We start from the raw sequence: 22,214 nt of genomic DNA, 5'->3' as shown, positions 1-22,214 counted from the left end.
AAAAGTGATAAAAAAAAGTAATTTAAAAAAAACTAAAAGGCTTTTGGCCCCCTGGCAACCTTACAGCATCATCTTAACCAGCCACAAAAGCCTGGAGCAAGCCGTTATCCCATGGCAAGCCTCGACACCAGCCGCATCCCGTCGGAGGAGACGGCGGAGCCTGTCACAGCGCCCGCAGCACCGAGCCTGCTCCAGGTGGGTGATGGAGGGAGCAGGCGCCTCCCACCCCACCAAGCAGCACCGTGCTGGGAGGTTAAGGGTTTCCACCTACCTAAGGTCAAAAAAAGACACGAAAGGCAGGAATACCAAAGGAGACGGGCTACGGCGAGGCTGGAGGAGCAGCGACCCTCTCGCCTGCCTGGGCAGTGCTGCTACCGCGATCAGTCTGCTCTGCAAAACCCGGGCTGGGGAGCACGGGACAAGGCTGAGATCTCTGCCCAGGAACCGGGGACAAATTACCTCCCTCCGCTTCCCGCACTTTAGCAGGCAATTTGCACCTCCGCGCACATGGCAAGAGGCTCCGCACAAGCTGCTGCTCCTCCGGCACCGGACTCGCGCTGGGGCTCTGGGTGCCTCCCACGGCTGCGGCGGGACAGGCCGGGCAGCCTGGCCCGAGGGGGCTGCTCCTAATCTCCTAAATCTTGTAAGGATTTCAATACTAAGATCATTTTCTTTGCCAAGCTTATAAACTTAAACTGCTCGTGTACTTCTTCCACACAGTATTTGTGAGCTGTTGCTTAAAAGTCATCGCCTGTACACCAGGATGAGTGTTCTCAGTAAACTTCCTTTAAAACCAGTTCTTTGGACTGTTTTTCTGGATCCGGCTCCTTGAGCTCTCGGTTCCTAGCACGGGTCCGAGAAACAAAAGCAGCCATAGCTATACATTAAGCACAACATCATTTTTCTGTAAGAAAAGTCAGTATATTTATGGTTTGCTTTATAAAAGTTACTATAATACAATGGTACATAGTATTCAATTCACAAAAATATGAACAAATATATACAGCATGACACATCCACAACAAAAACACTTTCTTCAAAACAAGATACATACTGATGACAGATTCTATATGCACAAAACATCCCTAAATTTATAAATTTGCTTAACAAAAGAAAAAGCAGAAATCCTAAATCTTCAAAGCAGAGATTTTTTTTTCTGTAAGGAACTTAAAAAAAAATAAGGTTTTTCATTCATTGCAAACCATTTTACCTGCCTCCTTTTAAAGGAGGCCCTTTATTTTCATACTGTGAATTAAAACAACCTGTTTACAGAACTGGGAAACTGCATGGATCAGGAGCAGGGTGTTCTTTGATTTTGCTTTTAAAACTGCTCATTCATTTGAGAGTGTCCTTTATAATGTGTTTCTTTTCACTTGGACAAATACTACAGTGGCAATTAAGGAGGAAATTTGTAAAAACAAAACAAAAATATTAAATTGAAAAAAATCCAGTTGCAGACTCGCTTAAATACATTTTAGGTTGTCTATTAGACTATACACATTTCCTCACTTGAAATAAATAGATTTTGCACATTAGGTTTCAGACTGAGGGGGAAAAAAAAAAGAAGCCTGACTTGGCAATTTTGTCTTCAGTTTCTTAATGCTTCTAATTTCATCTATTTATTTGACAAAAAAAAAAAAACAAACTTATTTGTACAGAATTTACATTTTACAAAGCTTGACACAAGCTGTAAATGCCACCAGCTCCTTTGCTATACTTAGTCCTTCCTTCCTCCCCACCTTCTTGACACGAGTTAGAGCTGGAATCTGTTTAAAAAGAACTCCAAATTACAATAGTCACTTTTAATAAATTATTTACATGCTCTTGAAGTACAAAGAAATCAGCAAAAAAATTTCAACATGTTTCTACAAGAAACAGTGTTTGAAGAGAAGATTCTTGAGTTTGCCTATGTACAGAAGATGCATTTTTTTATACTTCAAAATCCTTTTTTCCTTAAATTTTTATTTTATACAGAAATGCACTGAAATGATCCCTGAAAAAGGTCACAAAAACCGGAACTGAAACTACTGTATACTTTGTTGGAGTTTAAAAATGTTTTTCTTGTAGAAATAAGCTGCTCTATACAATATAAATATCTGCAAGATGAGCCCCTTCCCCCCCGGATCCCGGCTAGGTACAGACCACTTTTGGGACCACGCTGGAACTGGAAACGCGGGGGCGAATCTAACAGCTCAACGGAGACGTCGGGCGAAGGCGCGCGGGATTCACGAGCAGAGCGCGCGGCCGAGGAACGCCGGCGGCGAAGGCATCGACACTCTGAACCAAAGCCAGCTTATTCATACCGGGAGACCGAAAATTTAAGTGACATTTCCAAAACTTTTGCACTGTTCTCTAGGATCATTCCCCCTAGCGGAGAGCCTGAAGTGAGATGCAGTTTCGCAGGGAACACAGCCAACGTGTCTCTCTCTTTTTCTTGTTCTAGTTTTCAATTTAAGTCAAAGCAAATTAGGGAGACGCTTTTCAGGGAATGAACTACGTGGGTAAACCTCTGGGGGAAGCTGCACGCGGGGTCTCTGCGGCACCGGCGCGGGCAGGGGGCTGCCCCGAGCCCCCCAGCTGCCTTTCCCCTTCCCTCCTCTCCTCTCGCCCCGTCTAAGTCCAAGCCAAAGCATCGCAGAGGGGCGCGAAAGGCACCTCCGGGGGCTGCCCGGCCCCGGCGAGCCCCCGGCTGGTCGCAGGGAAGCGCCCGAGGCGCGAGCGCCCGCAGCGCCGCAGGGAAAATCCCCGGGGCCGGCTGGAGCCCTGCGCCGGCCGAAGCACCTGCCCGCGGAGGACCTGGCAAGCCAAGATTTTGGGGGAAGAACAGGGAAGCCTCGCGCTTGGCTTTGAGCCCAGAGGAACATGGGTTTTCAGAAGTGCCAAGCGTTGCACAGCTCCCACTTTTCCGGGGGGTTACAGGGAGCTCAGCGCTTCGGAAAACTCACGTCGTTTGTCTGGAATCCTAAAACGGGCTGGTTACGGACATTTTGGGGAGTGCCCGTGCCACCTAGGTGCTCCTGAGCTTTGGCACCCAAATCCTTCAGTGCTCTAAAAATGAAGGAGCCAAACTCGGAGGTCTCGGTTCAGCAGACCACGGCCGGCTGCTCCCCTCAGTAAGGGTTAAGGCAAACCGCGGGGGCTAATCCTGTCCCACCAGAGCTCCAGAGCACACGGACAAGCTGGGAAATACAAAATCATCAGGGGCTACTTCGGGGCTGGGCGTTTTCCCCACAAACCCACCTTCACGCGGGGGTTTGGTGGAGCAGAGAGGAAGAAGGCCGAGAACGTCCGAGCTGCTGGACCTGGGGGCTCCAGCTCGGAGACACGGGAAACATCTGTGCATCTCCAAAGCTGCGAGAGCGTAAAAGGCCAAGCCGGAGAGGCGCCACCCGGGGCTACTACGCAACTAGAGGAACCACATTAAAAAAGAAAAAAAAGAAAGAAAAAAGCAGCTGGTTTAATTCCCAAATGCTCCTGCCATAGCTGTAGCTACAACCAACGCTCAGTGACAGAAACTATTTGTGCTTCTCATAATTTTAGGTTCTGGGTCATGATTACCCGCTTGCTGGAGAGATTTACAAAGAGGGGGAAAAAAACCCAAACCCAAAGGAAACAACAAGCAAAACAAAACCAGAGATGAGACTACAGACCGTCCAGTCCTAGGGGCAACGTCACTGTCCTCAGAGAGGAACACAGGCGGCATTAAGGCAGCTCGTAGCAGTCGGTGTGTTCCTGTTAGTTTAGGCCTTTTGTTTGGAGAAGAAATTTGGATACGGAGGTCCAGCCTAGGGAACGTGCTCCGCTCCAGAGTACAGGCCTGGCAATTCCAAGTAATGGCAGGAAAAACTTCTGGGAAACTCTCGGCAAGGTTGCAACCCCTGATCGCGGAGCTGTCAGAGAGTAAATGTCACTAATCAGAACAGGGTACCGATGACAGCTGTCCAATTTACTTTGCAGGGAAAAAAACTGTAGTTTTAAGTCATGCAGATGTCTGCATTTCATAATCACATTGCAATTTCCCCCGTAAGCCAATTAAAAAGGTTTCATATAACTAATCTCTACTTTTAAAGCCAGAGAAATTCAATGCAAGCCGAAACACTGATCCTGTCTATCCCCGAATGGTCGGCTAACGTTTCCAGATCACATCCAAAGAAGCGTTTCTTTGGCGTTTTGGCCCATTTGTAAACGGAACCTCTCGGAGAACTGCAAACTTCACCTCGGTACCTCTACAAGGACAACGCAGATTGGAAAATGAGTTCGAAGGATGCCTTCCGAATTTGAAAAAGCGTCCATTCTCACACTGCGGATGGGGGAGGACAGCGCTGCCGCCGTAACTTGCACTTGGGAACGCTTTCTTCTGCGTTTGGTCTCACGGGAAGGACGGGCCCAGCCGAGGGCGAGTTACTGTGTAACGGAGGGAGGGGAGCCGCGCGGCAGCTCCTCTCCTATCACGAGAGGCGTCTCCCCCATCCAAGGCCAGAGCAGATACTCCCCCCGCGAACGCTCGACGGGCAGGGAGATGCGGGTGACAAGGAGAAAAATCAATACGAGAAACGCATCAGCTGGTTTCCCACCACCAGGGAGAAAACCGCAGCCCCCCGTTAGCAGCGTGGCGTAAACAGGATGCTTAAAGGGAGGGAAGATTTCTACAGCGTAACCGAGGGCTGCGCTGACCACTTAATTTCAGCCTCAGTCTTTTTTTCCCAACGCAAGACAAGCCAATCCACAAGAAACGGGCACCCGAAAAGGCCATCCGCTGCGCCGCGATCCTACAGCTACAAAACCGACTCAACTTCTTACTCCTGGTGACTGCGGTATCCAATGTTTTCCTTGTACGGATGCTGAGGTTCGGATCCCCCAATATACCAGCACGGTGTATGAAAATTAGAGATGAGCCCGAGGCGCTCGAGCTGAGGTCTGCGGCAGACCCGGCCGGGTTCGGGGACTTGTTCGGGCTCATCCCTAATGCAAAGGCAGGACAGCTCGCCTACAGTCTCACTGTGGACACGTCTCCATACGCACACACGCACCCAAGCACACGCATGCAGCCCACTCACACCCCCTCAAGCCTCTGGCTTGCTCTGTAACATCAACCTTACATTTATTTACAGCTTACTCTGAGAAGTCTGTGCAATTGCAGCCAATCAAGCTCCCAACAAACCTTATATGGCATTTTCAGTCTCTGCTTCACATTTAAACGTTGAATGTCTTTTTCAACCAACAAAACTGATGAGAAAAAGGTAGCAGCATTTACGAAAAGATGAAGGTTTATAACAACAATTAAAAAAAAAAGAAAAAAAAAAAGGTACCATTATCCCATTACGGAGCATTAATGTAGGGACCAAACAGAGAGAAGCTAGTGTTTGGATAGACCATGCCACAAAATGGTAATCACCTTTTTGTGTGCGTGTTGGATCTGAAAAGGAAAGAGCACCTGAAACATGAACAGTCCTCGTAAGCATGTGCGCTTTTTGCTTTCATTCGTGATCCTGGCAGAAGTGCGAAACTTGCTTGGTTTTCTTCTTCTCTTTTTTCCTCTCTTTTTTTAATATTTTTTTCTTTTTTAATTTTTTTCTTCCTTTTTTTTCTTTTTTTTTTCCCTCTTTTTTTGGCAAAGTGCAACCACACCTGGTTACCACAGTTCTGACATGGCCGAAGGTGCAAGTGTGATGAGAAACCTCAAGTTCAGTTTAGGGTTCCCCTGCAGTTCTCAGAGCCACATAGACACGGGATTTTTACATCCTCTATCGGAAACTTGTAGTCGTAGGTAATTTCCTCGTTCACATTGATGTGCTGTTTTGAGTAGATGACGATCTTCTTTTGAGACTCCACGGTGATCACTTTAGCATAACAATTTGGCTGCAAGGGTGACAGAACAGGGAATGATTTAGGCTCCCCATGGCCGTGGCTTCCCAGCCTCCACAGAATTATTCCAAACTAAAATAGAGGGGCCGTTCTTTCCCTAGACAACCTCCACCACATTCCCAGAGCCTGGACTCAGGGGAGCCAGCAGGAAGCCAGGAGAGGGAGGCATGAAGCCCGAACACAGCACAGCCCTCCTTGTGCTCCTCCACAACATCCACGTTCTGGTCATTCGTGGTGCAGAAGACCCTGGATGATGCTACACTGAGCTCATCACAGGCTAAAAGCCTTCTCCGCTCACAGGCTAAGAGCAGCTTCTCTGCCTACGAGGGCAGAGGATATTTTTTCCATGCGGACAATGAAAGGAGACTGTTCCCACAGCAGAGTAACAGTGCTAAGGCTTGTTCTGTTTTAAGGAAATACTCCCCAGATGTGGTTAAACAGCGTCGATCAGGGTCCCCCAACACAGTCGAGAGATTCTGAGTGCACTATCTCACTGCATGTTTAATTTCTCAGGTCTCTCAAATCTCTTCCTTACGCTAGTTTAGACTCTGCTTTGATCTACTGCAGGTCCTTAACAGTTAATCATAACCCTGCAACACTTTGCCGCTCCTGAATGCGGCCCTTGTCAGAGTGAGAGAGGGCTTGACAAGATTATCACTTCAGCGGAGCACAATTATATGAAGAGATGTGATACTTACATTGCAGCTGTGATTAATAAACCTGGCAAAGTTTCCGCACTTCGTGGCATCGATGATGGTGTCGTGGTCGACTCTGAACATGTAACTGCTCCCAATGCCTTCATCCTCGTATCGCTTTTCACGCATGTCAGCGATGACCTACAAGAAAACCCCGTGCTGTGTCACAACGTGCCACAGAGATGCTCAGTAAAGCACAGATCTACGTTGCACTAATCTCAGCTGTGCTTGTGTCACTCAGCTTTTCAACAGACGTATGATCTCAAATACCCCAAGAGAACATAGACTTAACTGAAATCACAGAAGTTCAGGATGGGCTTTTCAAGAGCTTATTTCCTGAGGATTTGGGTGCCTAATTCCTATGGGTCATTGAAAATCCCACCCTTTCACCTCCAAACCATATGCCAACCTCTGCCTAGCTTACGCAGCTAATGTCTTACAGCAGGGATTCCAGCCCAGCGTGTCAGACTCGGATAATCCACTCTCTCAGGACTGGTTTGCTCAAATTTCACCCTAGCCCAGTCCCAGCCCCACAGTCCAGCTTACCTGCCTGATGTTCTGACCCACGTATTCAATCACCATCTCATCAGCTGCAATGGGCTCCATAGCAAAAAGGCCCCAGTCATGAATGTGGCTCTTGCAGAATTTTAGTTTTTTCTTCCGGAACTGCATGGAAAAAAACACCCCAAAATCCCAGCTGAGAATTAGCCACAGCACAGAAAGGTGATCCCTGGGTCCAGCACCCCCAGCACATTCCCAGCCACAAGCAGTGCTGGGGTGCGTCAACCCAATTCAGCTCCCTTCTGTCCCAGCAGTGACAGGGGGTGACAGTGGGGACGGGGAGACAGGAGGTCCCACAGAGTTGCAGTACTTGTTTTTTACCATTGACCATGCACCATTTGGGAGAACGGATGTTTTGGGGCCACCACAGTTGCTTGTGTGGGATGTGATTCCCTCCACAGCTTTTGCTCTCAATGGGCACAGTGCAGGGATGGTCGATAACCAGTTGCTTGTTACTGATCAGTACACCTGCAAACACGGTCCCTCTCTCCGTTCTGCACGTCTCATGGTTTTGACTAGGGCTCAAGCTCCAGAAGTTCATTTATCAAGCAGCTCATGTCTCTGTTCCTCACAAGGGACCACACAAAGCTAAGTGTCACATTTTCCCTACGATTGCTCTGTGTCTGTCTTTTTAGGTAAATTAGATCACAGAGGTCTTTGAGCTGTATTACATGGAAGTGCAGGAGAGCCAAGTGCCCCAAAGACACTCTACACTGGCTCATCCCAGAAGAGAAGCTCTTCTGCTCCCAGGAGCTGCTACAAAAGCGTAGGCTGCAGAGCCCAGCTCCCCAAAGTACTTCTGACCTGCTCTGCAGAGATGATTTTGCAAAGAGCTGAGGAAACACTTCTGCGCCCCACTCAATCCTTTGGCACACACAAAGGTGCCCAGCAGGAGATGACCATGACCAAGGACAGGTAAAGCTGGCATCCATGGCTTTCCCCCACCCTGGCTTTGCCCTGCTCCTTGCCAGCCCCTGCACAAAGCAATAATTGTATGGTTTGTCCTACCTTGAGTTGGTTGAACTTGAGGAGGTCGCTGTCACAGCTACCGGTGAAGGAGGAGAGGAGTCTGCGTTGCTCTGACCGCCTCTCGGAGCCAGCCCGGGTGGAAGCGTGAGGTTGGGCAGGGATGCTCATACCCTGGGGAAAGATGGGTGGTCAAAGCTGACCCCATGGAGCTGACACCCCACGTTCCCAGCCTAGCAATAGCCTCTGCACCAGGCACAATCACTTATGCTACAGCACAACGCTGCAGAACGCGCGGCCTCATAAAACACCCCACAGCAAACACTAACACCAGCCCAGCAACTCCCAAACAGCCAACTCTACACAGCCGGAGCGACGGATTCACCTCTCCCCTAGCCAAAAGGTAGGAAGACACCCCTCTGCATGACACTGATAGCTGTACAGGACAGCTTGGGAGTGGAAACACACAGTGCTGGGCCCCAATTACTCAACAGGGAAACCAAAGCACTTCTTCCAGCTGGAAGCTGGACAGGATATGCTGGAGAGAGTCTCATCTCCATTCACACAACAGGAGTTTTGCCACGATCCCTCTGAGTGACGTTAAGTCCGGGGCACTGGCTCAACCCCATAATCACAGGGGACAGAGTGGCTCTCGGGAGGCAACACTATGTTTAAAACCAAATCCCAGCAGTCAGCAGAGGCATACCCTCACCTGCGTGTCAGCTGGAGGCTCCTCCGCAAAAGCTCGGCTATTGTTGAGGTATTTAAGTTTGTCCTTCTTATCAATTTTGTAATAGCCTTCACTTCGTGCACAGCCCGTCACATGCTCCCGCATCCCATCATCCCGCTTCTTTTTCTTGGGAGTAGAAAAGCTAGTTGGTGGAAATAAGTTAAGGAGCAACACAGCTACCTGTGGAAATCAGACGATCTGTCACGGTTACATGGAGCTACCAACTAGGCAATGCCAGGCGCTTGGAAAATCAGAAAGGTTTTTGACGTTTGCAAAAAAATAACAATACTATTTAAAAAAACACCCAAACAAGCCCACATGCCTACAGGGAAGCTGAGCACAGTCTTTTCTTCTTAGCTGGATGCTTCGGGAAAATGAAGTAAAGACAAAAAGAAAGTTTAAACAAAAAGGTTAAGCTGTCAAGAGAAACCTGTTTGGAAAAGGATTTCCCCTATGTGCCGGCCACGTACACAGACAGCAGCTGCCCAGCCATCTGGACAAACTGTTTACTCTGTGTTTTCAACGACACGCTTTCATGTTGCTTCCAGAAATTCCCTGCAGCTACCCCAAGCCCTGAGGAGACAGCAGCGAACTCACTGCAGCAACCACAGCCACGCTTTTAGCGCTGGATGCTGCACAGACGGGCATGGAGGCGCTCCTCAGCCCCAAGGGCTCCAAGATGCTGCTCTCCCCAGCCTCAGTCAATTGGCTCCTTCAGATCCTGATGGGAAGGGGACGAGACCCTGCACAGATGTGTTAAAGTGGTCAAGCAAAAGTGCAGCCAGCCCGGCAAGGCCACGTACCACACTCCACAGGCAGAGGAACCATACGGGTGCAGTTGCCTTGGCCTCTGGAAGGGTGGTAGAGCCGCACTCCTGACAGCACATCTCCAAAACATGGCCATGAAGCCCATGAAGCTGGAGGTCTACCCCAAAACACTCCCTGCGAATCATAACATCTCCTTAACACCAGAAAATTGAAGCAGAGGGCTCATGAAAAGCAAGAAGCAATGGCCTGGAAGTCAGCCAGAGAGCCGAGGTGTGAGCTGGCTGCAAAGCAGGTGAGCCCTGCAGGTACTTTCACACCTACCGCAGTGTAGCACAGGATGAACTGACAACTGGCTACAGGCTATTTTTACATGGTTTAAAAAGTGACTGTAAATTTGCTGTTACAATAATCCTTATCAACAGGGGACAAGATCTCAAATATTTCCATTATGTAAGTTATGAAATGCCACCACACATAAAAGCATCCTCAGCTACCCTCAGCTGCCCTGTTCTGCCCTTCACTGGCAGTGGTTCCCCATTACTGTGCAGCCAACTACGCCGGTCTTCAAACCAATTTATTTTTGGAACTGCTTTCTCCAATAGTGCAGATGCAGACTCAAAACTACTGGGGAAGATGCATTTTGCCATTCTTTCAGAATATTTCCTTCGAACAATTAAATAAATCTATTTTGGAACTATTACACTGGTATGAAAAGGCAGAAAATTATAAATTTAATCTGACACACTGTGCTTTGAGATGCAGAGAAAGAAAGCACTAAAATACAGCTCAGCACTGAGCTCAACTTGCTTTTGTTAGTGAGAGTCATATCACTAGCTATTTTAAGTGGTTTGGGTTTTGGTTTTTCTTTTTTCTTTTTTACTTTCACAAAAGGTAAAAAAGCAGTATCTTGCAAGGAGTCGGGTGACAAGATATTTTCACTCCACACAACCTGTAGCAGTACAGGAGGCGGTGCGTTTTGTCTTCTACAACATATGCATTCATATTTGCTTCCTAAAAAAACTACTAGAGAGTTTTTATATTGTGGGCACACCCTTTTGGGCTCTGCTCTGGAGATCGATACTGATGGCTGCGCACACACAGGTCCTCGCACTGACACAGCTTCTGCGTCCCAACGATGCTCCCAAAGATTCAAAGCTGCGCCCGGACTGCTGCTTACCAGATCGCGGGCAGGGAGGGAGCGACGAGGCCAGATCCTGACCCTCGAGCACCAACTGGTGCTCCACACGCTCCTGGACGACAGGGCCCGGCGGCTGCCGCCAGCCTGCGGCCGTGCCTGTCCCTGATGTGCCACGTAGAAACCATCACTTTTATGGTTATTTGTATTTTGAACTCAACACTAGTTAAAGCTGCTAGCGCCACTGACACATCGTTTTAGGCACAGATGGTGAGATTATTTTTACAGCAAGTTTTAGCCCCGAATAAAAGCCCTGTACATGCAGACTAGTAACTCCACAGGCAAGCTGAAAAAAAAGTCTAGTTTAAATGCAGACAGAAGCTCCTCAGACTAGCAAGGAAATCTCCCCCAAAGAGGTGCATACAAATTTTCCCTGCAGTCCTAGATCGAAAATGCAGCAACAACAGCCACTTCTGCAGTATTTTTGTGCTGCAGCTTCAGTGAATAGAGTCTAAAATTCCCTGCTGACAAAAGCAATTGCTATTCTAGTAAGTGAATGCTTCTTCCACCGACTAATTTAGTCTTCTGCAAGATAAGTCCTACTCAATGACCATCTAGTGTGTCCCCGCTCGTTGTGTTACGCCTTGTGTGTAACGCAGAATGCCAGTGAGAAAGGATATAAGGATGGAATACCCACAGGGTGTCGTTGAGCCAGTCCATACCATTGTCCTGCTGTAACAAGCGGTCGTATGTGATACACATGAATTTGATATCTTCCTCATCTATGCCTCCATTCCAAATATCATACAAAATGGTCATCTCCTCAAACTCGGAGCGTGGTCTGAACTGAGGCCGGGGTGGGGAATACTCAGGGGAAGGAATCACTGGGATGTCCTCAGGTGTCTTCTTCTGCCTTCGCCACTGTCTTTTAGGTTTCACATGAGCTTCTTCTTCTTTGAAGTCTTCATTCCACTGGTTCTCCAGTTCCTTAAATGGCAGTTTCTCTGTGACCGTCTCAGCTGTTATTTTCTCGTGGAAACCGTCATTCCTGAAATCCAGGGTGACGGCTTCAGGGTCTTTCAGTCCATAGAAAGCATCAGGATGTCCACTTAACAGCTCTTTGCTCACAGCACTTTCCACCAAGGCCACTGGGACAGGAGGAGGTTCTATGGTTTTGCCCGAGTAGACATCCAGCGAGAGGACAGAAGGTGGTGACCGTTTCGGCCGACCTGGCCTCCTTTTGGGAAGAACAGAAGGTGGTGGTGGGGGAGGAAGAATAGAAGCACCCGTGGGTGCTTCTGATGAGAGCAAAACAGATTTTACTTCTGCCTTGCATTCCTCGATGGCCATTCTTCCATCTCCGGGCATGCAGGGCAGGGCTGCTACAGGTATTGGCTCATCAGGTGTCAGGCCCATGTCTGTGTGGAAATCTGCTTGTGGGGGGCTGGCAAAAGGGATAGGGGAAGGAACACTGTTCATGCTGACCATAAGGGAAGCACCAAGAGGCTCTTTAAAGGGTTTCTCATCTAGCTCATCCTCTGACTGTTTCTTGCCAGACAGAAGGCAAGGAATGGTAGCACCAGCCTCTGGGAAAGTAGGCGTGAAATTGAAATCTCTCCCAGGAGTCCGAGGAATGCCACTGTTAATGCCAGGAGATTGGGACGGGTAGGAAAAGGGGCTCCCTGGGACTTGAGGAGAACTGAGGGTCAAGCTGCTTCCCGTTAGGGGAGCATCGCTTCCTGGGGTGGCTGGAACAGTGTCTGTGCTCTGTGACTTCGCAAGGGGGTGTGAAGACTTGGCCAAAATGTCCCGCCCAGGAGTCCTAGGAATCTCCTCTTCCACGGGTGTTTTGGTCACCATTAACTGTTCAGGGAACTTTTCTGGAGGGACTAAGGATTCCTCTTTACCAGGAGTCGATGGTAAGGGGAGCGTGGAGGATGGCACCTTGTGGGCTGGAAACAGAAGAGTATCAGTCTCTGAATGGACCACCACCTCCCGCCCAGGCGTCCGAGGCAGCCGGTCTTCTTCCTCTGCTGCAGAGGGCAGTTTTGCTTTAACACGGGCTTCTAAGTTGCTGTCATCAGACTTGCTAAAGAAGCTGCTTTTATTGGGTAGAGGTTCTCCAAAGACTCCCACTGGAGTCGAGAGACAGAGCGCCGCTGCCTCCTCATCTTGAGATTCAGGCTTCAGACCTTCCTGTACCTCTGGCTCTAGCATGGTAACTGGTTCGGACTCTTCCTCTGGAAAGGGGAAAACAGAAAAGAATCAGGAGCTTTGCTTCCACTCGGTTACTCGCCACTTCCCAGCAAAGGCATGTTTAAGAAACTGCAATTACAGAACAGCTCGATTCCACTGGGAGGCTTTAAAAACTCCAATGCTTTACATTTTGGAGGCACAGAGTGTGGAGTAATTAGACGCTACCACAGACATCCCTAATGGACCATTAAAAAAAAAACACTATTAATTTGAGGATTAGCTACTACACAGGCCAGAATGAAGGTTTTCTGCTTACAAAACCCCTGACCGCCTTTTTTACAACCATAAAAAGCATTAGTGGATTGTGGGCTGAGGAGGCTGTTTGAAGGAGAGCTGTCAGAGCCCCAAGCTGTCAGCTTTTCTAACGGGGGAAGGTAAACTAATTGCAGGGCCAAGAAACACCCTCTCAGCTCTCCACAGAGGGGAGCAGTGAAGGGAGAAGTGTAATGCTCTTGAACACGACACTGAGGAAAATGGGAAGCCCTTGTAATGAATGAGGATACACTTGGGTGGTATCAATGAGGCAATTTATATGCTGCGCTCTCTGCAGCAGGCTCATTTGTCTTGAGTTTATTTACCTCCTTAAGGCCAGGGCCAAAAGGAACCAACAGTGAATTTTCGTAGGCAGCTCAAAATAACATTTTCAAGTGGGACAGTTGGAGCTCCCCATCTGTGCTGAGTGAACTGGAGAAGGGTCAGACTTGTTTAACTCCCGTATGAGCAGGCTAGGCAATTTGAGCCTGTTCCCACAGTCCACCTTTAAAGCTCATTCCACATGTCAAGGTGCCCGAATGCAGCTCTTCCCAGACTCCTGTTCTCCTGGACACCAACCTGTTCTGGAAAGGAGCAGGGCAAAACAGATCTATCTTTGCTCTGCCTGACCAAACCTTTTGCCTCTATAAATCTTTCAGATTTTGTGACAGCCTAGGAGTGATAGCTTGGGCAGGGACTGGATCTCCAGCTCTCCAAGAGGCAAAACACTGCACGGTGCCCCGATCAGCAGCCCTTGGACACCAGCCCTGCCCAAGGCTCACATTACAGGCCACACTGGATGTGCTCTCCCGGTTGGTTCCAGTTTTTAACTTGTCAGTCCTCCCTGGATGCTGCAGTATTTGTCAAGCTTTATGCACCTCACTCCTCTAGGAAAAGGTTTCTAATTTCCTTGAGGATGTCTTCATGGAATGGATACAATTCTGAATTTAAGGAAGACAATTTTCTTTTCCCAGAAAACCAGGGGATATCACCCATTTAAGAGGACTAACTGAAAAACCACATAATACTACAGGAACCTGATATAATCCCGAGACTCCACTCCCTTGCCCTATACAGCTTCCCAGCCATGTATCGTCTTTGGTATCCAAACTGACAATAGCCAGTATTGACTCATTCTGCACAGATTCCTGTTCTGTTTTAGCAGCCTTGGCTTTTCTGTCTTGAGCTTCAGCCACACTATCACCCAGTTGCTCACCCTCAGATGATGACAACTGTTCAGTTCCTGCAGGACACTAATTAAACTGGATAAAATAACCACAATATTTTTAGTAGCAGAAGGCCTGTGTGGAACTCCACAAACTTTTCTCTATGCTAGGTTAATCCCTAGCACAGAGCTGTGACTGGAGGAAGAGAGAAAAGGAATGGACAAGGTAAATATCAAAAATAAATAATGGATGCCGTGAGAATGCTGTACTTGGACACATGATGATAAATGACAAACCAAATAGAAGACCATACCTGGCCCACAGATGGGAGACAGCGCAAGTTTTGTCTCCTGGTCTCTTTCTATAACCAGGAGTGTTTCAGCAGCAATAGATTCCTCTGGGACTTCACCACATTCACTTTCCCCTGCCTTGACTTCTTCCATGCCTTCATCTTTTTCTGCCAAAGCTGGCTCTGCGAGTCCCAAGCCTGTTGCATCCATGAAGTCGTCCACAGGATACAGATCCAAAATGGTCTCCCTCTCGTCATCAGGGACCTCATGACTGGCAGGTTCATGCTCTGTCTCAGCAACCAAGGCTTCTCTATCTTGATCTTCAGCCAGCTCCTCCTCGTCCTCTTCCTCCTCCTCCTCCTCCTCTTCATCTTCATCCTCCTCCTCCTCTTCATCATCTGAGTCGGAGCTCGACTCAAATTCAGAGGAGTCCTCACTTTCGTCAGATGACTCAACTTCAGCCTTGGAAGATGAGGGACTTGCTACATCTTCTGCAAGAAGAACAAGTTATCATTAGTTCCCCTTTCTGACTTCATTAAACAATCAGGACCTGCTACAGGAACAAATATAATTTCCATGCTGTAACAGGATCCACAGCAGAGCATATGGGTTTGAAGGAGTTTTCTCCCAATTTATTTATTTTTGCAGAGAAATACAAACCAAGTGTTTGGATGCTTACAATAGTCGTCATACAAGAGGCAGTTCCCTGAGCAGCAGAACTAGCACTGCCTGGCACCCTGCTGATGCGGGTCTCCTGGTGGATTGCCTCTTCAATGGAGTTATACTGAGAGTTTATGTTGCATTCCCAAACAGTTTTAAAAAGGGGGAGCTGCTACCTTCCAGAGCAGGAATTGTTCAATAGGATGGAAAAGTTATTTGAGGCTAAATTACCCATTTGAAACCTGGTCTCTTTTCTTCTCAGCCACACACATTTCATGAAACAGGCAGGACTTTAGCTGGCTTTGAGACCTCTATCCCCAAGCTGGGCTGAAATCACCCGGGGCTGAAGAGCTATCACAGAGGAACCCACAGACTGAGGGATCACAGAAGGCTTTCAGCTACCTTGCGTAAAACAGCCCTCATTGAAAGAGGGTGCAAAGATAAAAATCAGCTCACAAAAAGTGCAAAAGTGAGACCATACCTGAGGTGAAAGTTATGCGCTTGCTGATCCCCCAGGAACTGCTTACCCTCCTCGGAGTCCTGCTCTTCTTCCTTGTCACTTGTTTCTATTCCTGTCTCCTCATCATCATCCTCTTCATCCTCATCATCCTCTTCATCCTCATCATCCTCTTCATCCTCCTCCTCGTCCTCATCCTCATCCTCCTCTTCCTCCTTTGCAAGAAAGCACTGATGAACGTCAATGGTGTTTGGCCCTTTCTGAGACCTGACTGTCACTGCAGTAACCACCAGCGACTCCCAGAGACGCTGACCCGAGAACCTGCTGGGTCAATAATCCTGTTGGGATTCTCTTAGGGCTCATCTTTCATAGAGGGCAATTTTGGGAGCTGGAATTACTGGACCCCCCCATGTTTAATGACAGACAGCATTCAAAACAGAGCAATAAAACCAACACACCTTGCCAGGTGCTGCTTTCACCAAGCTTCCCTCTTCCTCCTGCTCTTCTTCCTTCTCTGAGGAGGATTCTTCCTCTTTACCCGATGTCTCGTCTCCCTCCTCCCCCTCGCTGTCCAGCTCCAGAGGCCGTGCTGGTCGCCGCCTCAACCCCACTGCTTCTGCATCCTTCTTTGACAGATCAGATGTCACATCGGAAGCATCTCTGTCCCTTTCCGATTCTGGTGAGTAAAAACAAGAAGGAAATAGCCCTCACATACCTTGCAAGTGAAGGAAAGAGCTGACTGCATCACACACACTTTTTCTGCGGGAGGACTGAGGTTGGGAGCCATATGCCCCTGTGGTGAGAGGGTCCCCAAGCTCACAGGCGCCTGCTAATTTTACAGGGCAAGTGAAGACGAGATTGGGCACAGGGTGCTGAAAGCCCCAAGGCAGGCACAACGCAAGAGGCCAAAGCTGACAACGTAGGCAGAGCAGCCAGTAGACATAGCACCACAGAGATCAGAACAGGAAAGCAAAAAAAGGCCTTGCCAAAGGGTTGTCTTGCTTAGCCCTGCCTGGAGAAGGGAATTACAGTGTCACCCTTGAGAAGGATGCACTTTGGGGGCAAGGGGTTCAGACCAGCATGCAGCAGAAGAGGGTGACACACGCGATATAGGGACATATTGCACCAGTGGAGGTGTGCTTCCCCATGAATCAGAGAAGTAAAGCAGAGTACACAATTCATATTTGGAAACTTCCTGTGCTCCTTCCCTTCCCTAACCAGGGATGCATTAAGGGATATGAACACTTTAACAACTCTGGGTTTAGCTTACTCTTTGAAGAATGGATTTGTGCATTTAGTTATGAGAAAGATGGCAAATATATATATTTTTTAAATCGAATGCAGGCCAAACTGGCTCTCACTTGCTCTCTCCCACAATGTACTTGGTGACTTACAAGCACAGCTCTGGAACATGGTCCATGAACTAATCTGAGCTCCCTCTGCTGGATAACCAACTCTGCATCAGCAAAACTAAATTATGAGTTATTCATAAAATGCGTGTCTTAAATTTCCCGCCAGTGAATTTAAGATAACAGAATCCAGAGGAGACATCTCCCAGCTGACCGGAGTTTTGTGAGAGGCAGGGTTTTGGCTCAGATCCTTGACTCTGTGTCTAACTGCAAGCGAGCACGCTCTTGTGAAGTTTAAAAGAATTCAGCTTGCATGTGGTTTGCATCTGCTCTTGTGTTTCAAACAAATGTGCTTTGCAAACCTTCATCTTCATCATCAACAGAAGTAGAAGGCCGGATTCTCTTCTGATCTCCTGCTGAGGCAGCTTCAGGTGGCTCCTTTCTTTTCACCTGAACAAAAGGCACAATTAGCATTTCTAAAAGAGTTTAAAAACAGCAGAAAACCACTTCTTAAGCAAATGGCTACTGTTTTACTTTGCCAGGGTGACTTGCACCCAGAAATCAAGGACTACTTCCCCACAGCTCCTGATTCCTTTATTTGCTTGCAAACAAAATTTCACTGTCAATGAAATTCTACCCTTTCAATTTGCATCAAAACACTCTCAGTACCAGCATGGTGTATGCCATCACCAGGTACTTTGAAGATGACAGAGAAAACTCTCGACAAACCCGTGTGTCTGAGATGTAGGAAAACAGAAACAGAACCAAAGCCTATCACACCTTAAAGATCCCCTAAAGCAAGCTTAGTTCTAAAATCAAGGCAGAATCTTGTCCTCAACCTTTACTTGCACTTTCTGTGCATTCACACTCTTCATTTCTGGGAAGTCCTCTATATCCCATCTTTTATTACTATTATTTTTTTAAGATTCTTTTCATTTTTTATGCTTCCACTTCTTGGCAGGAAGCACAAATGCTCTTTGAAAAAAACATGACTCTTCCTAAGATTGCAAGTCTGATTTTGTAAACTCGCATGAGGCAGAGAACCCTTTTAACCAAACTTCCAGGCAAGACTCAGCTGTTAATCTGCAAGACGCTATAACTTATACAAGACAGTCAAGCCTCAAAATCCAGAGATTCTGCAATGTTACAGGCCTATTATCAATGGTAAATCCAGCTCCAAATAAGCTTTGTTTAAACAGAGTTCTAAGCAGAGAAACAAGAGTGTAAACTACTACTAGCGTAAGCATGTATTTAAAACCACACTGAAACAGTGTCCTAACACAGGCAAATGCCCAATGTCCTCCTATTGCTCCTGTAGGGAATGCTAGTATCTAAGCGATATCTTCATTTTTACCTTGAAGGATGGCAACCGGATGGCCCCTCGTAACCCAATGCCCAAGCCGATTCCTTCATATCCCAGGCCTTCTCCTTTGTTCCAGTTCTCCAAGAGACAAGATGTGATCCGATCCTTCGGCTTTGGTTTCTCCTCCAGTTCTCCTCCAGACTTCACTGGAGTGAGAGATGCCTGCAATTGGGAAAGCACACTTAGAAGAGGAAAAGCCTCCTGAGGAATACACAAACTTTGGAAAAAGCTCAGATAATTGTGGTTTGTGAAATACCGCTCCCCCACCCAGGCATCAGTTTCTCTGAAGGCAAAAGCATCTTGAGATGCACCACATGGCCATGTGCACTTGAAAAGGAGAAGGTGAAGGAGTTCTTGCTAACAAGGCCCTTCCATCTCTGAGAGGCCTTCCACCTTTGCATTTTAAGAAGCCATTTTTTCTGCCCAAGGCACTAAAACTTCTGGAAACCAAACCTGCTGGGACTCCCAGAACAGTGGCTTGGCATAGGACACCAAGGCATCCTGCACCTGTAGCCATTGTGTCATGAGGTATCAAAGCAGCTCATGCTCTTGCTTTCTCCACCGTGTGTTGTAGAACATGCTCTCCATTTCATTCATGTGTAGCTTGACGCAGGCCAAAGTACTTCACAAGTGAAGGAAATGAGCAGCCCCACAAACCCCTATGGCACATTTCAAGTGTCCCCAGTGCCTTGTGAGGGGACCACAGTGACCACCTACAGAACAGCCAAGAATCCAACACCCATGGTAGGAACCAAGGGAGAAAAAGGGAGAGAGGAAAAGGGAAGAAAAGGTGCGGACATGAAACCAGGACGTGACAGCCCGAGCGAACACATTCCTCCGCCCAGGCAGAAACTACATAGCGCTGAGGAGCAGCTACGGCACAGGCTCCCTGAGCTCTGGAGGGAACACCCGGAGCTGGGATACACCACCATCTTCATGCGGCTCCCTCTGAGCTCGCAAACACTGCAGGAGCCCTTCTCGTCCGATGAACTACATGAGAAATAGAGCTACACATGTACCTCCTACAGAGCTACTCAAACATACTTTGGGCAAGTTAGCCTAAAACTGTGTTATTTGCCTTCATTTGCTAACCCACATAATTGAAAGCAACTTCAGACCTTCTAGTTAAGGAGACTTTTTTTCTTTTTAATGTAAGGCACAATATAACAGAGTCAAAATCACATATGCCCACGTGTTCACTTAGCAATCACAGTCTAAGTCCACAAAAACTGTCAGAAGACTCCCACTGCGGATAACAGAGGAAAAGCAAAATATTTAGGCAAAACACCCAAGGACTACGAGATTTGATAACTAAACCCACAGCCTCATCCCTGCTCTAAACCCCTTTTCACCTGAGCTGAGGGGCAAAGGAAGAGAAGGAACAGAAACCCGTGCAGGCCGGGAGCCGCCAGCCTCCTGGGAGGCGGCGAGTGGGGACAGGGCGACGTGGAGGCGCACGCCACGCGGCTCTTGAGCGAAGGGCATCGGAGGTAACGTTTACTCTAATCAGCCGGTGGTGGTACACGGTCTGAAAGTCGGTTCCTTTTACAGACATTAACAGAGCTAATTTGCTGAAGCTGAGTGTAATCACCGAACAGGAAGCATCAGCTCAGCTCTCCTGCTAATAAGGGACAAGACTAATGGGAATATCAAGCCAAGAATACATGGCCAGGGATGGCTGGGTATTCCTGGCAGGCGGCTTAGCGCATCCTCCTCCGGCATTCACACTTAAGCCATCACTCAGTTCAGGAGCAGAGAGGAGTTTTCCCTGGGCTCCGACAAACAGGGGCCGTGGGATGCGCTACCTTCCCGAGCAATAAGCTCCTCTGTAGCATCCACCCACCACATTTCCCGCCTGACCCAGGACGCTGCGTTTGCCCTTGAGCTTTCCTGCTCTTTACCTGCGGCACCCTAGCAAAAGCAGCAGCCAAAAAACAGAGAGAAAAGGGAGAAACCGAGGGCTGGGAGGTGACAAGCGCGTTGTCCTCTCGTGTGCTGTTACGGTTCAGGGGCTGCCAGGAGCACTGTGCAGATAATCCCGACTGTCCTATTAAACTTGAACTTTGTAGGGCAGTAAAGGAAAAAATGCCGCAAGGCTTCGTGCTGTTGGGCTCGGGGAGGCCAGGGCGCGAGCAGCCCCGCGCAGCCCCACTTGACGAGCGGCACACCTACCGCAGGCACTGGCACACGGCGGAGCTCGCATGCTGCTGCGGGCGAGGCCGGCTCTCTCCCGCAAAATAACAGGAAGGCTGCTGCTGCAGCTGATGGTCCCAGGATAAGAGATATTAAAAGATACTATCTCTCCCCACAGATCTGCCACGCTTCTTTCCAAAGACAAAAAAAAAAAAAGATGTTAAACAAGCACATATGTTGCCTTATTTATTCTCCCAAACCTCTGAAAATAATATCAGTTGTTTCATTACTATTAGTAAGGAGGAATCATATGGGAAGCTCCAATTAAATCCATTAGGAGGGAGAAAATAAGGATGCGGGGTCTGTTTTGGAGGGTCATTTGCGTGTATTCCCAGCTCAAAGCCTGGCGGTGCAGGAACGCAGGGAACCGACCTCCAGTGCCAGTGGCAGCGAGGGGCCACACAGCTCACCCTCGCGCCTTCGGAAAGACACCAGCAAAGGGATGGTACAGCTGAAGTCGCACACTCATATTTCATTTTCCTTTTCAGCCACTTCCAGTTTCTGTTATTAAGGATTCCTTCGCATTGCTTTGCTGGAATAAAACAGTCGCTTTTGTTATAAGCGTAAGGAGAAGCCGGCCAATAGCAGGTATTCAGCTTTCTCAAGGCATTAAACGCACATACATCGGTACAGCAGACTAACCCATTTCTGCAGACGTCTGCTACTGGAGACACCACTGGGATCCCAGAAGTTAGAGTTTTACACAAAACTGCAGGAGTCAAACTGGAGACCGATTCTGCTTCTACTCAGAGAGGTCGCCACTGGCACGTGTTATTCTGTCCCACCCGGGCAGAAGCAGACAGCTCAGGACTGTGAGCAGAAGCCCTGTCCTGCCACAGCATCGTGCAGCAGCCAGACCTGGTGGGAAGGAGGGCCCGAGACCAGGGCGGCTGCCCGTGTGCAACCGGTGCACGGCCCGGCAGAGGCTTCCCGAGGCAGCGCCTGGAGCAGCAATGGTTCTGGCATTTGCTCCTGGCCAGAAAGCACAACTGTTTTCCCATGTGGCAATTTTATGCTTTCAATTAGGCTGCTCACCCCCAGTACAACCTGCGGCAAGGACTGTGGCACCGGGCTGAGACGCAGTCGGCTTCCCTTACCAACGCGGGCTGCGAATTCCAGGGGAGGGAGGAACGTGCTAAATCCAACCACAGCACCGGGTATAAAACGCCGAGCAGCCACCGGAGACCTGCCTCAACTCGCTTCTGCTTCTTCACTGCGGAGTCTGGTTTAAAACCGTTTCTTGGGTACTGAGGCTGCTGCTTTTGCAGCAACTTGCTGCCTGCGTTTCCCTCGCTGCCCTGGAAGCAGGGGCCTCCGTTTCTGTCGGCACACGCTCGCTGGGAGGAGGCACAAGCCTCGAGCGTTAGTCAGGAGGAGAGGGACTGGGTTTCTCGCTGCGTGTCACGCCAGGCAGCTCCAAAACAGAGCAGATTACACTGTGTCATAAAACAGCTGTTCAGGAGCAACATTTCCCGTGTCTCTGGGAAGCCGAGGAGCTCTCCCAGGCA

At 48.5% G+C, this 22,214-nt stretch overlaps 1 protein-coding gene across 2 annotated transcripts in view; it reads right to left on the bottom strand.

The window, feature by feature from the left end:
* Window positions 1–3,346: 3,346 nt before the first annotated feature.
* Window positions 3,347–22,214, bottom strand: part of SETD1B (SET domain containing 1B, histone lysine methyltransferase) — a 51,989-nt gene continuing 33,121 nt past the window's right edge. For both annotated transcript variants that reach the window (XM_067306733.1, XM_067306734.1), the window contains exons 8-18: window positions 18,505–18,675; window positions 17,513–17,600; window positions 16,260–16,477; window positions 15,872–16,016; window positions 14,708–15,175; window positions 11,401–12,960; window positions 8,800–8,966; window positions 8,130–8,261; window positions 7,107–7,226; window positions 6,564–6,701; window positions 3,347–5,859 (exon numbers count right to left, since the gene is read on the bottom strand). In XM_067306733.1, coding sequence (XP_067162834.1) covers window positions 5,686–5,859; window positions 6,564–6,701; window positions 7,107–7,226; window positions 8,130–8,261; window positions 8,800–8,966; window positions 11,401–12,960; window positions 14,708–15,175; window positions 15,872–16,016; window positions 16,260–16,477; window positions 17,513–17,600; window positions 18,505–18,675 — 3,381 coding nt within the window. In that variant the 3' untranslated portion in view covers window positions 3,347–5,685. The remainder of the gene's footprint in view (window positions 5,860–6,563; window positions 6,702–7,106; window positions 7,227–8,129; window positions 8,262–8,799; window positions 8,967–11,400; window positions 12,961–14,707; window positions 15,176–15,871; window positions 16,017–16,259; window positions 16,478–17,512; window positions 17,601–18,504; window positions 18,676–22,214) is intronic.

This window comes from Apteryx mantelli, chromosome 17 (genome assembly GCF_036417845.1).
Source record: "Apteryx mantelli isolate bAptMan1 chromosome 17, bAptMan1.hap1, whole genome shotgun sequence".
Lineage (NCBI taxonomy): Eukaryota > Metazoa > Chordata > Aves > Apterygiformes > Apterygidae > Apteryx > Apteryx mantelli.
Note: the sequence above shows the minus strand (reverse complement) of the source record. Positions and strands in the feature narration are given on the sequence as shown.